This window comes from Geotrypetes seraphini, chromosome 14 (assembly GCF_902459505.1).
Source record: "Geotrypetes seraphini chromosome 14, aGeoSer1.1, whole genome shotgun sequence".
Classification (NCBI taxonomy): domain Eukaryota; kingdom Metazoa; phylum Chordata; class Amphibia; order Gymnophiona; family Dermophiidae; genus Geotrypetes; species Geotrypetes seraphini.
The window spans coordinates 46,979,160-46,995,813 of record NC_047097.1 but is presented as its reverse complement, the minus strand read 5'-3'; the positions used below and the strand labels follow the sequence as shown (position 1 = coordinate 46,995,813).

At 44.6% G+C, this 16,654-nt stretch overlaps 1 protein-coding gene across 1 annotated transcript in view; it reads right to left on the bottom strand.

Annotated features, from left to right (window-relative positions):
- ALDH1A2 (aldehyde dehydrogenase 1 family member A2) overlaps window positions 1–15,642 on the bottom strand; it is a 219,793-nt gene extending 204,151 nt beyond the window's left edge. Inside the window, exon 1 of the mRNA XM_033920183.1 lies at window positions 15,286–15,642. Within this exon, the coding sequence (XP_033776074.1) occupies window positions 15,286–15,402 (117 nt within the window). The 5' untranslated portion in view covers window positions 15,403–15,642. The remainder of the gene's footprint in view (window positions 1–15,285) is intronic.
- Between the last annotated feature and the right edge of the window lie 1,012 nt (window positions 15,643–16,654).

Here is a 16,654-nt window from a genome sequence, read left to right as displayed (position 1 = left end):
AACTAGATAGGCGCCTATCTAAATTGAAGAACAAGCTCAATTAAGCTTTTTAATCAGCACTGATTGAAACATAGGCGCCTATCAAGAAAGCGCGATTCTGTAACAAGGCGTCTCTAAAAATTTAGGCGACCTTCAAAAAAATAAGCGCTATGCATGTTAGGCGTGGGCGTGGCTACGTGTTAGGCGCCTTCTTACAGAATCCATGCTCTTAAGCACTCCCATGGGTGCCCAACTTTTAGTTGTGCCTAGAGCTGGTCTATTTATTGGGCGCCTACAAAATAGGTGCCGCTCAGCGCAATTAACTAAACAGCACCCAATTTTACTTGAATCGCACTGAACAGTGCCTAATTAGGCGCCTAACTTTTGGGCGCTTCTTATAGAATTTGCCGTTCAATGAAGTTACAGGGAAATACTTTTTTTTTTTTTTTTTAAATAACATTTTCAAGTTTTTAATCTAAGCATTACATTCTTGAAACAGATCAGATGCATAACACAAAAAGAAATCAAATGACACAAAAATATGTGCATAGAAATATCATCTACTATTTTTAGCCCAATATTATTAGAACCAAGAAAGGAAATTAAATTTTAGTAAACTAAACACAATTATTTATATTAGAGAAACGGCAATGGTTATCCATCCTATAGTTGGTTATGACAGGTCATTAATCAATGGACTAAGATAAGAACATAAGCAGTGCCTCCGCCGGGTCAGACCACAGGTCCATCCTGCCCAGCAGTCCGCTCCCGCGGCGGCCCAAACAGGTCAAGATCTGTCTGAATCCCCAGAGGGGGTCCCCTTGCCACCCTGGTTTCCCATTTAAGTCCTAGCATCCCATCGAAGTCCTAACCCTCCAGTCTTGCACATGCACGACCTGATTGGGTTTCTATACTTATTACCTGGTTAGCTTTCTATACCTGTGATACATCCCAGCACCTCTCTCAGTATCCCACGATCCCTTTATCCCTCAGGAATCCGTCCAATCCCTGTTTGAATCCTTGTATCGTACTCTGCCTGATCACTTCCTCCGGTAGTGCATTCCAAGTGTCCACGACCCTTTGGGTGAAAAAAAACTTCCTTGCATTTGTTTTGATATGTAATGTAATGTAATGTAATGTAATGTAATTTATTTCTTATATACCGCTACATCCGTTAGGTTCTAAGCGGTTTACAGAAAATATACATTAAGATTAGAAATAAGAAAGGTACTTGAAAAATTCCCTTACTGTCCCGAAGGCTCACAATCTAACTAAAGTACCTGGAGGGTAATAGAGAAGTGAAAAGTAGAGTTAGAGGAAAAATAAAAATATCTCCCTTCAGTTTCTCCGAATGCCCCCTCGTACCTGTTGTCCTCTTCAGTCTGAAGAATCTGTCCCTATCCACCCTCTCCATGCCCCTCATGATCTTGAAGGTCTCTATAATATCTCCCCTGAGCCTCCTTTTTTCCAGAGAGAAGAGCCCCAGCCTATCCAACCTCTCGGCGTATGGGCAGTGTTCCAGCCCTCTTACCAGTTTGGTTGCTCTCCTTTGGACTCTCTCAAGTACCGCCATGTCCTTCTTGAGGTACGGCGACCAATATTGAACACAGTATTCCAGATGTGGACGCACCATCGCTCGATACAAAGGCATGATGACTTCCCGCGTCCTGGTTGTTATGCCTCTCTTTATGATGCCCAGCATCCTGTTGGCTTTTTTCGAGGCTGCTGCGCACTGTGCAGATGGCTTCAGTGATGCATCCACCAGCACACCCAGGTCCCTCTCAAGACCGCTGTCTCCCAACAATGCCCCCCCCCAATTTGTAGTTGAACAACGGATTCTTTTTCCCTATATGCATGACCTTACATTTTTCCACGTTAAAGCGCATTTGCCATTTGTTTGCCCAGTCTTCCAGCTTGTCCAGGTCCCTTTGCAGGTCCTCACACTCCTCCCTGGACCTAACTCTGCCGCACAGTTTGGTATCGTCTGCAAATTTTATAACCTCACACTTTGCCTCCTTTTCTAGGTCATTGATGAATATGTTGAAGAGTAACGGCCCCAGCACTGATCCCTGTGGCACACCGCTCGTGACTCCCCGCCAGTCAGAATATTGGCCCTTTACTCCGACCCTCTGCAGTCTACCCGACAACCAGTGTTTGATCCATCTGTGCACATCTCCTCCCACCCCGTGGTTCCACAGCTTCCTAAGCAGCCTTTCATGTGGCACCTTGTCGAAAGCCTTTTGAAAATTGAGGTAAATGATGTCTATGGGTTCCCCATTGTCCACCTGACTGCTTATTCCCTCAAAGAAGTACAGAAGGTTTGTTAGGCATGACCTTCCCTTACAGAATCCGTGCTGGCTTGTTCTCAGTAGGCCATTTCTCTCGATGTGCTCGCAAATGCCATCCTTGATCATAGCTTCCACCATTTTCCCTATTATTGAAGTCAGGCTCACCGGCCTGTAGTTCCCGGGGTCACCCCTCGATCCCTTTTTGAAGATGGGTGTGACATTTGCCAATTTCCAGTCCTCTGGTACCTCTCCAGTTTTCAAGGATAGGTTGCAAACATGTTGGATTGTGCCCGCTATTTCTTGTCTTAGTTCCTTCAGAACCCTTGGGTGGATCCCGTCCGGGCCCGGTGATTTGCCGCATATCCAGATAATAAGCCCTAACAATTGGAGGAAGATTTTCCAATGGAATAGCAAGAATTTCTTGAAAATATTTTATCGCCATCTCTACTGGTGAGATGACGGGCCATTTAAGAAAGGTCCAAAGCCTTAAGTTATTTTTTCTAAGTGAATTTTGAAAATTCACCAACTTGCAGGAAATAAAGATCTTTCTTTAACCATTTCCAGTTTGACAGTCTTTACTTCCTTTAAAATTTTCTACTTCTTTCTCCAATTTTTCACTTAAGTTAACAAGTCGTACCTCTTTTTGCTCCACTCTGGAATAGATCGTGCCATAATCAGTTTTAATAGTTGAAAGACCCAGTTTAAGGTTGGCGTCCATGATAGATATGGCCTGCCAAAGTGCTTCCATGTCAATTTTTTCAGGTCTTTTCAACTCCCCAAAACTGATGTTATTCCCTCCAGAAGCACCTCATACCTCTCACCTCTCCTTCTGTGGTAGTAGGAGATAGTTGGCATAAATCACTAACATTATCTTGCTGGAATTCCAATGATGGTGCCCCTCCTCTGCAGGAGTGTAGGCTTCCCTCACCAGGCTGCTGAACTCCTGCAGCTCCCTGCACCAATTCACTTCCAAGTTGGGGAGGGATTGACCTTTTCTCCAGGCTCAGCGACACCAAGGCAGCTCCTTCGCCAAGTTCTGCCAAAGACTCCAGGCTCACCCCCAAGGTAGGATGTTTCTCCACAGCTGAGTGGGCGAAAGCAGTCAAAATTGTTGGTTGGATTAAGTGCTGGGGTGTCCCGAGCACCGGAGGGATAGGGTGGACAGTCCCTTTTCTCTTACCCATTTTGGGTGAGAGTAACGCCCCAGCGCTAAGTTTATAGAGGAAAACAAAGCTCTCTCTGGTTGCTGTGCCCCGCTCAAGCACCTGTCCTCACTGCCTTCTTGATTCCCTCCATTTTCTCCCAGGGAAATACTTTTAAAACCAGTAGGAGGAAATATTTTTCACTCAGAGAATAGGTAAGCTCTGGAACACATTGCCAGAGGATATGGTAAGAGCGGTTAATGTAGTTAGCTTTAAAAAAAAGCTTTGGACAAATTCCTGGAGGAAAAGTCCATAAACTGCTGTTGAGACAGTAATGGGGGAAGCCACTGCTTGCCCTGGATTGGTGGCATGGAATGTTGCTACTAATTGGGGTTTTGCCAGGTACTAGGATTGGCCTCCATGAAGATGGGGTACTGGGCCTAGATGGACTATTGGTCTGACCCAGTAAGGCTATTCTTATGTTCTTACCATACCAACCATACAAATACTGGAGACCAAGAAACTTGAACCGGGTCTCACGACACCACCTCTAAAGGAAGCATCAGTGAGTTGTCTGCTAAAAGACCACTCCCTGGACACCACCATGCTACTGCCTGATCTCCAACCTACCATTCTTAGCAAAAATTGTCGAGACAATACATGCATGTCCAACTAACCAAGTACATAAATGAATACCAGACTCTCGACAAACACCAATTTGGCTTCCGCAATTACCATGACACAGAGACTCTCCTAGTTTCCTTGCTCAACACAATATACACACTGGATTTGACAAAGGCGAGTGCTAGAAAATGGTATCCCTAGACATCTTTGCCACCTTTGACTCTATAAATCCTGAGATCCTCCTTAACTTACTCCACACCATCAGAATCCAAGACAGCATTTTCATGTGGTTCCTTGAGATGAGGCACTTTGTGGTACAAAATGGGAATGAAAAATCAGAAGCAATGAGACTATATCACAGAGTTCCTCAAGGCTCCACATTTTCAGCAACACTATTCAACATCTTCATATGACCTCTTGGTAATGTTCTACACAAACTAGGTGTAGACTATCGAAATTATGCCGACAACGTACAATAACATTTGTCAAGTTAAACAATCCTACTCCGAAACCACAATGTTTATAACCTCAACACTAGATGCAGTGAACCAATAACTACAAATAAATTGACTCAAGCTCAATGAGGAGAAAACGAAAATAATGCTATTGAGCAACCACAATACCCCCATATTCCCAACCTCAAATAAAATTAACACTGAGATCCAGTTATCAAAAAACTGGAAATCTCTAGGAGTTCTCCTTGATCCTGCCACATATAGCACACACTAAGGAAATTTTTCACAAGCTGAAAACAGTCAAACCCCTGAAGAGAGTACAATCTGAAGAGAACTTCAGACTCGTAGTCCAAAGCACCATCTCACCTCACTTCGATTACTACAATGCATTGTTATTAGAAATACATAAAATCCCTTCAAACCACCTAAAACACTGTAGCAAGAATGATTCAGAACATTCCAAGAAATGTACATAGCACACTTACACTGGCTACCAATAGAATACCACATCTAATATAAAATCATGATGATTATGTTCACATCACTGAAAAGCATGATATCGCCAATACTAATCACCACACTAAGAACATAAGAACATAAGAAGTTGCCTCCGCTGGGTCAGACCAGAGGTCCATCGTGCCCAGCAGCCCACTCCCGCGGCGGCCCATCAGGTCCATGACCTGTAAGGTAAATTTTGTCTGAAACCCTTCATTCCCTGTTCCCTTCTATCTGTTAACCTTCTTAGTCCTACCTCTATCCCTATCTGTATCCCTCAATCCCCGAGTTGTTCAGGAATTTATCCAATCCCTCCTTGAAACCCCGTAATGTACTCTGTCTTATCACATCCTCCGGAAGCGCATTCCAGGTGTCCACTACCCTCTGAGTGAAAAAGAATTTCCTAGCAGATTTCCTACAGATCCATCAAACTAATAGGTCGCTACAGTCATCAAAAACAAACCTCCTTGACAAACCTGCCACCCAAACAATCAACCTCGAAGAACAGAGGAAGTCTACTTTCTACGTTAAAGGACCCCAGTGATGAACCGATTCCTTAAACAATTAGGGCTAACAACTGACCCTAAAGCATTCAAATCCCTGCAGTGGCATAGTAAAGGGGGACAGTCCGCCCTAGGCGCCATGTTGGTGGGAACGTCGGCACGCCCACCTCCTCCTATTTTTCCCCTCACCATGCGCGTGCCACCCCTTCCCCTTCCCCCCTACCTCTAGGTGTTCACCGCCACAAGCAACAACTTTAATGTGCTCCTCACAACCACATCATCTCTCCCACTGACGTCACTTCCGGGTGCCATGCATAGGAAGTGACATCAGTGGGAGAGATGACGGGGTCACGAGAAGCATGTTGAAGTTCTTTGTTGCTCGCGACAGTGAACAACTAGAGGTACAGGGGAAGGGAAGGGGGGCGCGCGTGTGGCAAGGGGGATCAGGGAAAAAGTGGGGGGATGAGAGCAGGGGAGGGGTGCCACTGCCCCAGGTGCCTCTCACCTTCGCTATGCCACTGAATCCCCGTTAGAATCATTTCTGTTTAAAAAGGCTTATCCAGCCTGCTAATAGAAGACTGGAAACAGGTCCAAAGAAGCAGAAACCAAAGTTTTAATATGCTTCTGTAGAACTAAATGTTTAAATACAACATCTTGTTTTTTATTCCTATGTATAATGTACCCCTATACTGCACCCTTTACCCATGTAGAACTTGTAATGTCACATCTATTATTATGTATGTAACCTATTATTATGTATATAACTCTGTAATCTGCATAGAAACTTAATGATAGAGCAGAATATAAATCCTTCAAATAGATAAATAAAATAAGCTTTGTTTCCCATTGACACAGAATTGAAGAAAAGACTTAGGCCCAAATTCTGTAACCAGCGCCTAAAGTTAGGCACCTATTTCGGTGGCCCCCAACTAGATAGGCGCCTATCTAAATTGAAGAACAAGCTCAACTAAGCTTTTAATCAGCGCTGATTGAAACATAGGCGCCTATCAAGAAAGCGCGTATGTAACAAGGCGCCTCTAAAAATGTAGGCGGCCTTCAAAAACATAGGCGCTATGCGTGTTAGGCGTGGGCTCGGCTACATGTTAGGCGCCTTGTTGCAGAATCCCTGCTCTTAAGCGCTCAGCTAGGCGCCTAACCTTTAATTGTGCCTAGAGCTGGCCTATTTCTTGGGCGCCTCCAAAATAGGCTCCGCTCAGCTTGATTCATTACACAGCACCCAATTTTACTTGAATCGTGCTGAACAGTGCCTAACTTTTGGGTGCTTCTTATAGAATTAGCCCTTTAATGAAGCAGGACCCCTGTCTAAATATGAGAGAGAGACTGTAATGTGAGTGTGTGCGTGAGTGCATGCCAGAGTCTGAGAACTTTGTCCTCTGGATTCTACTTACCGTATTTTCTCGCATATAACGCGCGCGTTATACGTGGTTTTTACAAACCGCGCATACCCTTGCGCGTTATACAAAATTTTTTTTACATAGTTTCCCCCCCCCCCCCCGACGCCCGATTCATCACCTGGAAGGAGCGCTCGCACTCCCACCCCGAAGGACCGCTCGCACCTCCACCCAAAGGACCGCTCGCACCCCCCCCGCCCCCCCCCCCCCCCCATGGAGAAGCTGTCTACCTTGTTTCCGGATGCCAGCCCAGCTGCTTCCTCTGCTGGCGGTCCTGCCCCTTCTCAGAGCCCTGTGCTGCGCTGCTTTCTCTTCAGGCGGTCCCGCCCTTTCTCTGATGTCAGAGAAAGGGCGGGACCGCCGGAAGAAAAAGCAGCACAGCAGGGCTCAGAGAAGGGGTGGGACCGCCGGCAGAGGAAACAGCTGGGCTCGCTGGCATCCGGAAACAAGGTAGACAGCTTCTCCATGGGGGAGGGGGGTGAGGCTGTGGGGGTGCGAGCGGTTCTTCGGGTGGGGGTGCGAGCGGTCCTTCGGGATGGGAGTGCGAGCGCTCCTTCGGGGTGGGGGTGCGGGTGCGTGCGAGCGGTCCTTCGGGGTGGGGGTGCGAGCGGTCCTGCGGGGGGGTGAATCGGATGTCGGGGGGGGGGGCATCAGGCTTTCAGGGTAGGGACAAGACTTCAAGGAGGAAAGGAGAGTCGGGGCGGGCGAAAACAGAGTCAGGGTCTCCAGAGGAGAGTCGGGGCGGGCGAAAGGAGAGTCGGGCAGCATGCGCGGTATACGGGTGTGCGCGGTATATAAAAATTTATGTACATAAATATGTGTTTTTTGCGCGCTATACCCGTGTGCGCGTTTTACACGGGTGCGCGTTATCTATGTGAAAATACGGTACTCAGGGCCAGAATTGCACAGCCAAATTGCACACACAAATGAACTGAGTTACGAGCCAATTAACATCAATAGCTGGCACTCATTAACATTTGCACATGCATCTGGCTGTGTGCTATTCTGTAAGGCTTGGCACCTGGTTCTACTGGCGCGTAGCTCCAAAGGGGGCGTGGCCACGAGTGCTTCAGAGGCGTTCTGAAATGTTGCATGCGCGCCTAACTTGGATGCCAGAATTTAGACCAGATTTTAGCAGGCCGTTAAGTCTGGCACCTAAAGTTAGATGTGGGAATCAGCGCTAAACACGATTCCATAAAGGGGTTGCGCCCTTTAGAGAACTGTGCTTAGCGCCAGGGTGTTTTTTTTTTTTTTCCCCAGCACTATCACCCTCTTTTGCTAAGATACGGTAGAGGTTTCTACCGCAGACTGGAGCGCTAAATGCTCTGGCGCTCATAGAATTCCTATGAGCACCAGAGCATTTAGCGCTCCAGGATGCGGTAGAACCCTCTACCGCAGCTTAGCAAAAAAAAGGACCAAAATTATGAGCACCCTGTGTATCAATCTAATCCTGTGTGTCTATGCATGAAATAGAGCAGTGTCAGTCTGCTACATGATGTCTCGGTATCAAAGAGAGAGTGCATGGGACAGTATGTGATGGACAAAGACTGAAGGGCAAATTCTATAAGAAGCGCCCAAAAGGTAGGCGCCAAACTAGGCGCTGTGCAGCGTGATTCAAGTAAAATTGGGTGCTGTTTAATGAATCAGGCGAAGCACCCAATAAATAGGCCAGCTCTAGGCACAACTAAAAGTTAGGGGCCTATATGAGCACGTAAGCACGCTTAAGAACAGTGATTCTCCAACCACATCCACGCCTAAAGTGCATAGCGCCTATTTTTTTGAAGGTCACCTAAATTTTTGCAGAATCACTCATTCTTGATAGGCACCTACATTTCAATTAAAAATAGGTGCCTAACATTAGGCGCCGGTTACAGAATTTGGGCCTGAGTCTGAGTGCATATGATGAAGTTAAAAAAAAAAAGACAGAAGGCAGGGAGAGATACAGGACCCGGACAAAGTAGTCGTGGACCTGAGACACGGCATGCAGACGCAGTGAATGGATTGAATGACTGATACCGACGACAACTTGAGCAACTGGAACCAGATACGTTTTGATTTGAGCAAGATCAGTCTGTTACTTTGCTATGCTATTCAGTGTTTTGAAAGATTTGTATGTACACTGATACAATATAAGTCTGTATTTTTATTTCTTCCGTTTGTGCTTCGCACATACCTGTACAAGCTCTAGGCGACATTAATTCTTCAAATAAGAGTGGTATTATTGGAGGACATATTTTTTTCTCTCTCACACCTGCATATATGGTGAAGAGATCCAGAACGACCCAGGAGATGCTGAAAATTAAAGGCAATTTGTTCTTGCTAAATGTGCGGTCAGCAAAAGTTTTAAGAGGAGTCAAGTTTCTATCAAAGCAATTTCTGACAGCTTTATTAAAACGTGAGTACCTCATAAAGAAGGATTTTACTGTGGTTCATTGAAAAATATATTGAGCTACTTAACCCTGCAAGTATCAGTCTTTTTCCGCTTGGACATAGTCTGACTCTTGAAGGTTAATCCATCCTTCACCTTTCATTCCCTGTTCTCTCTTTTCAGCAGATATGGATTAGATAAAGCCATTTCCCCGGGACCAGTGACCCACCTATTAAAAAGCAGGACAAACACTTGGAAAGACTTATTTAGACAAAGCTCTTGGATCTTGGAAGCACTAATTGTGCAGAGAGTTTAAAGGGAACACAAATCAAAGGTTTAAAAACATTAGCTGTGTGATGAGTTTGAAGAAAAGGCTAACAGAATTTAAGCATCTTTTAAACTTTTTTTTCTGCTTAAAAGATTCCTAGAGGGACTGAAAATCTATGCAGCAACGAAGCTAGTCCTAACTTAAGAGCAATTCAGTGAAGATTATCTTAAACTTTTGCCTATGGAACGTTGGAGCCGATGTTAATTATCAAGTAGGTGCTAATCACACCAGCACTAGCACCCTACGAATGAATTATTGGGCGGTAAATTAATGTGATGCAGCGTAATTCAGGCGATGTTTAAAAAGCAAAAAAGACCCAAAAACGCCAGAATCGGAGGGAAGGAGAGAAGTGGGAAATGTTGCGTCTGCTGATGCGAAGCTCGGTGCTTACTTTTATAAAGTGAGACCCCCCCCCCTCAATTTGCTAATAATAATAATTTGCTAAAACGTGAGCAAAGCTTGTAAACCCATTGCAAAAAGATGACTGCTTTCGTGGGTTATGATAAATAACATCAGATCACTTTTAGCGCTTGTTAGGTCCCAGGTTTTGAGAGTTGCACCCTCTGTCTTTAGCAAAATGGGCAGCAACTTATGCTGAAAACTGACTCTTGAGTTAGCGCCGGTTCCTTAATTTTGAAGAATAGGGCCCAGTTTCATTCGGAATTTAGTCATAGATACAAAACGGCGCTAAACCTTGATTAAAGCTTAATTTTACGGAACTTGTTAATTAGATGTTAACATGATTTTATATGTTTGTTTTTTTTTAATTAACATTTATTCAAGTCTAAAACGTTCGTGTTATCAACCCATGTGAAGAAGTTTAACAAATATTGTTGAGTTGTTGTTTTTAAAGCAAAGCACAGCCTAGAGAGAAAAGAGCCAGTTAGCAAACATATTTGGTTCAAACACACCGTTAAAAGCGAGAGGTGTTCAGTTTGTAAGTACTGTATTTGACCGTTTTGGGAAACATCAGGTTCTAATTCTAACATTACAGCAGGTCTTCCCTAATCTAGGGAGGAAAGAGTGGCCTAGTGGTTAGAGCCCCAGCCCCAGCACTCCCAGGCTGTGGGCTCAAGCCCAGCGCTGCTCCCTGTAACCCTGGCCAAGTCACTCATGTACACCAGGTACACCATGAGCCCGCCGGGATAGATAAGGGAAAATGTTTGAGTACCTGAATGTACAACGGCTTAGAGAACCACCATTGATAGACTGTATATAAATAATTAATAAACTTCTCTACTGTATACACCAGTGGTCTCAAACTCGCGGCCCGGGGGCCACATGCGGCCCACCAGGTACTATTTTGAGGCCCTCAGTATGTTTATCATAATCACAAAAGTAAAATAAAGCAGTTTCTTGATCATATGTCTCTTTAGCTACAAATGACAATATTATTATTAAGACTTAGCCAAAAGGAAAGATTTATAAACTATGAAGAGTTTTACCTCATGCAAAATTGTCATTTCTTTAATAAGACATTAACTATTTTTTCTGAGGCCCTTCAAGTACCTACAAATCCAAAATGTGGCCCTGCAAAGGGTTTGAGTTTGAGACCGCTGGTGTACACCACCCAAACTGAAAAAAAAAAAAAAAGAAAGAGAGACACACACACATAGACAACTGCTTTTTAAAGGAAACTGTATACATTTTATTTCTACTTGTGCATAACTTTCTGTTTTGGTTTGGCATATAAGAATGAGATCAGTCCGGAATCAAAGGATCTCCTAAATTTTCACATTTATTTTCTTCTACTTTACAATTTCGTAGGGGAATTGGATCCTGCTTTCATATTTTGTTTGAGCCAGCTCTCCTGGGAGATGGTAGAATAAATCTAGACAGAAAGAAGGGAGGCTACAATTCTGTCCTGCAATAACAATTTTAAAGGGAAAAAGGCATATATAGACAAGTCACTTTCAGAGAGCTATTTGCAGTGGGATAGGCACGTAGGAGAGGAGGAGATAAAAAATGCTGCGGATGGGCAGACTGGATAGGCCATTTGCCCTTTATCTGATGTCATGTTTCTCTGTTTCTTAATATTGAGCTAACATTGATGTCACCGATTCCACCTTTAGGGAAGAGCAGCTAATTTCAACTAGATAAAATTCCCCAGATTTGTATCTGGAGTTCAACCATATTATTTTATACATAACTTAAATTTATCTCAAGTCACAAAAGATGTAGATAGATGTTTCCCTCTGTGCCACAAAAGACTCCTCTTAAGCATATTTTTGAACACCTTAGGGCTCCTTTTACTAAGGTGTGCTAACTCCAAACTACACGCCAAGAACTACCACCAGCTCAATGTTGGCGTTAGCGTCTAGTGCGCGTGGCAATGCAGCACGTGCTAAGCGCCCGCTAAAACCGCTAGCACAGCTTAGTAAAAGGAGTCCTTAGACTTAGAGGGATGCTGAAAAGTTCTCCGCCCAACCAAGAAGAAAATGTCTTGAGTTTGGTTCAATCAATGATCTGAAACAATGTAAAAAAAAAAAAAAAACCACCCACACAAATCCCAAAACACAGAATTTCGTTTCTGCAAATTGGCACTTAACAAAATAAGATAGCACTCTTTTCAGCTACATTTGCAAAATAATCCTCAGAATTTAGGAAGTTGGTGGGTGGGTTGGGCTGAGAACTTTTCAGCACCCCCTGATTCTTTCTTTCTTTTTGATTATATCACATTTAAGATGCATAAAGACAGTCTGATTCTTGAAGGTTAATTCCTCATTCAACTTTTCATTCCCTGCAGATATAGATTAAAGCCACTTAACAAGGACCAGTGACCCACCTATTATAAAAAGCTAGACAAACATTTCTACTGAAATGATTTGCACTGATAGGTTATGGTTATCTTATTTGGGTGATAACATTCATTTAAATTAGACATTAGCCCATGCTATAAAGCATTTATTCTCTATCTTACTGAAACAACAGCATAAAGTTTTTTTAAAAAAAATTTCCATATGTTTTGTACTTAGGTAATATTGATCATATCTAAACAAAACCATTCAGAAAGAAAAAGGATTGATGTCAGTACTTATATAGTTCTGTTTAGGATGCCAGCGCTTGGAGCCTACATTCAGCTATAGGACATACATAGAAAAAGAAAGAAAAAAACCCCCAGTAAAAATGTTGTTTCCATGATACCAGCTTTAATATCAAGAAATAAAACTTCCATCAGCTCTAAAAGAGCACTCTACTGGTAAATTTATGTAAACCCAGTTCCAATAATGTTTGGAGAAACGGGGAATTAAAAATGCCTAGTTCAGATTACAAACCCAGTTTCCAGCGACTCGGCAATTAACTTGTTCTAACCTACAAGGGGTGCTGAAAAGTTCTTCGCCCAGCCAAGAAGGGAATGACTTGGCTATGGTTCAATCAATGATCTGAAACAATGTTGGGTTTAAAAAAAAAAAAACACCCCACAGCATTTCTTTTCTGCAAATTTCCACTTAACGAAATAAACTAGCACACTCTTTTCAGCTACAGTGGCAAAATAATGCTCAGAATTAAGGTTTGGTTGGTTGGGCGGAGAACTTTTCAGCATCCCCTCTCACAGCGAAAACGACGCCTTGGCCTTCCTGTAGATCCGGGGTGTCAAAGTCCCTCCTCGAGGGCCGCAATCCAGTCGGGTTTTCAGGATTTCCCCAATGAATATGCATGAGGTCTATTAGCATACATAGGAAGCAATCCTGAAAACCCGACTGGATTGCGGTCCTTGAGGAGGGACTTTGACACCGCTGCTGTAGATGGAAACTCTTTTCACCACTTTCTCAGTTTCACAGTTTTAGGACACTGAAGCTACCTAGTTTGTCCAGCTAGCTCTGGGACAGCAAGACTTCCTGTGCAACTTTTTACATAATCGTTTCAATCTTTCCCTTTGGTCTCAAACCACTTTTTTAAAAACCTGTGGCAATGAGGACTCTCGTCTCGCAACTCAGCACTAAATTTAAAAAAAACCCCATAACTGGACAGGATGCGATGGTTTGTAAACGAGCCTCCAGCAACGAAATCGTGAAAAGGAAGCCTACAAACCAGTTTGTTATTGGAAGTCCAGATGTGTGCATTTAGTTACTGGTCAATAATCACGCATAAGAGCTGGGATGCTTGTCACAAAAGACAACCCCGTATGAAAATGCCTCTCCCACATAAACCTCCCCGAGCTCCAAATGCCTTTATTCCTTTCATTGCTTGTACATAGATTCTTTCTATCTGGGGGAAGGGGTAAAACGCAGACCTCACAGACCTGACAGACCTCGCGGATCTAAAACCTCACGTCCTTAAAAATCCGAGGGCCGTGCCACTTGCAGTTAGTTTCTGGCTCTGACAGACCTCGATGACAATTTAGCGCTGACGGATCCGTCTCAGCATAGGGAGGGAAAAGTATTAAGATCCGTCAACGCTAAATTGTCATCGAGGTCTGTCAGAGCCAGAGACTAAAAGTGCCACGGCTACTTTGCTGGCAATAATTGAATGTTTATAGAGCCCGGACGGTCGGGCCAGGTCCCCGCCACTGGTATCTTTTGCAGGAGAGATTTTCTGCAAAAGTTCATTAAGGGAATGGTTTTAGTCTCTGGCTCTGACAGACCTCGGTGACATTTTAGCGCTGACGGATCCTAATACTTTTCCCTCCCTATGCTGAGACGGATCCATCAGCGCTAAATTGTCATCTATCTCAGTGGTTCCCAACCCTGTCCTGGAGGACCACCAGGCCAATCGGGTTTTCAGGCTAGCCCTAATGAATATGCATGGAGCAGATTTGCATGCCTGTCACTTCCATTATATGCAAATCTCTCTCATGCATATTCATTAGGGCTAGCCTGAAAACCCAATTGGCCTAGTGGTCCTCCAGGACAGGGTTGGGAACCACTGATCTATCTGATGCTCTCATTTCATTCCTAGCGGAAAGTGAGCTCTATTCAGCTACGCAGTGAGCTTAGACCAGGGGCGTCAAAGTCCCTCCTCGAGGGCCGCAATCCAGTCAGGTTTTCAGGATTTCCCCAATGAATATGCATGAGATCTATTAGCATACAATGACAGCAGTGCATGCAAATAGATCTGATGCATATTCATTGGGGAAATCCCGAAAACCCGACTGGATTGGGGCCCTAGGAGGGACTTTGACACCCCTGGCATAGACCTTTCATCACTGCGCGTTATACACCAGACCTAAGTGGCAATAAGAAGGTAATACAATACAATGGAAAATTGCAACAGGTGGTGGCAAAAACCAGGCAGGAGGATGGCTGTACATTTAGGCAAACCCGCGCAAACTAAACTAAACTTGCTCCGGAGACTTGCTCAGAAACGGACAGAGGACTAAACTGTAATCAAGGTCAAGGGCAGAGAAGTTAGTATGAAAGCTCGCTTTGAACTGCAGCACAGTTTCTGTCCTTCCCTGTAAAATTGGAAGGGGGGGGAGGGGGACTGTTCTTGCAAGTTCCTAGTCTTGCATTCATTAAAATAAGCCGGAACGACCGATCCGATGACTACAGCAAAGGTGGTAGGTTCTAACTGAAAACCGCGGATGAATTCCATGAACAAAGCCGCAGCACTGGAGAAACGAGTCCCGAGCAGAAACGCAGGCAGAGAAGGGAGCCTAGGCTCGGTGCCTGCCCAGATGTTCGGAGCAGCAAAGCAGCTGCGCGCCCCGAGGCGGCGGCAGTCGCTCCAAAGCCCGGTCTTAAGCCTTACCTTGGTGAACTTGATTTCCAGGTTGGCGGCGGGAGACGGCAAAAGGTGCAGAGATGCCATTAGGGCGGCTGGGTCGCTCTTAACCTCTCCGGGCATCTCGATTTTGCTCGAAGTCATCGTCTGCGAGTCGGACGGTTGGGTTTCTCTTGCTTTAGTCCAGAGCGATGGAAGAAGGTGTTGCTGTGGTCCCTCTGTATATAGGCAGGTAGCAAGTCGGCTTCCCGCTTATTGGCCATGGGGGCAGAGGCTGGGGGCCGGACCATCCTACCTAGGATGATATCATTACAGCCTTCCTATTTACACAGATCTTGCCAAAGACTGACAGACCAGCAGTCAACGAGACTCTTCCTTCCTTGGAACAACAGGAGAAGCCCCCGGTTTAGCCCACCAGCTTCTAATCACAGGAGGGGCGTTTTGGAATGAAACCTCATGCAAGGTGCCGGGCCTGGCAAGGTGGAAGCCTAGCGCTAATGCCTGGAGATTTCCATGCAATAATGAAAGGAGAATTAGCACCTGTCTGCTAACGGAAATATAAGATGGGGGGGGGGGGAGGGGGGTTTCTCACCAAGGGAAAGAGTCCTGCAGCTTAAAAAAAAAAAAAGAGGTTGCATCTCTGCATTACACAGAGCTGCAAATAATTGCTGCAAAAAGGGACCACACATTTCCAGAGCCCCACTATTCAGAAGCAGAAATCTATAATAAAAAAAAAAAAAAGGGTGAATCAGCTCATTTTGGGGGGAGCGGAGTAGCCCAAAATGCTAGATCCCCTGCCAGGAGTACAAAACCAAGATGGTAAGCTCTCTGAAGGTTAGGAAAAGTATCTACAGTACCTGCAAATAACTTATTTAAAATGATTTATTGACCACCTTTTCAAATAAATTTACCCAAGGTAGTGTACATATGTACATATACATAGAATATGTAAACTCTGTCCAGATTACACTCCAACACTACCCTGCTAATGCCTGCAACACAGACCTCATAAAAGTACTGTATTTGCGCACATGTCAGCACGTGCTTGCCTTGAACTTCTGAGAAAGGGGATGGGCTAAATCCACTTCCCTTTCTCTTCCTCTCCCTCTCCCTCTCCCTCCCAGCCCCCTTTCAAAATGCTGTGAACAAACTGGAAGTCTGTATTTGTCCCTCTTGTGTATGACGTTTGTTAACTCTTGGACCTGGAATAGACCGGCAATGGGGTATATACTCCTCTCTTCTCCCCCCCCCCACACTCTCTCCCTCCCTCTTCCTTTAACTCATGTTTGGCTACCCAGTCAGCCCTTCCCAATAACATGATGGGCTAGATCAGAAATGGGCAACTCCAGTCCTCGAGGGCCAGAATCCAATCGGGTTTTCAGGATTTTCCCAATGA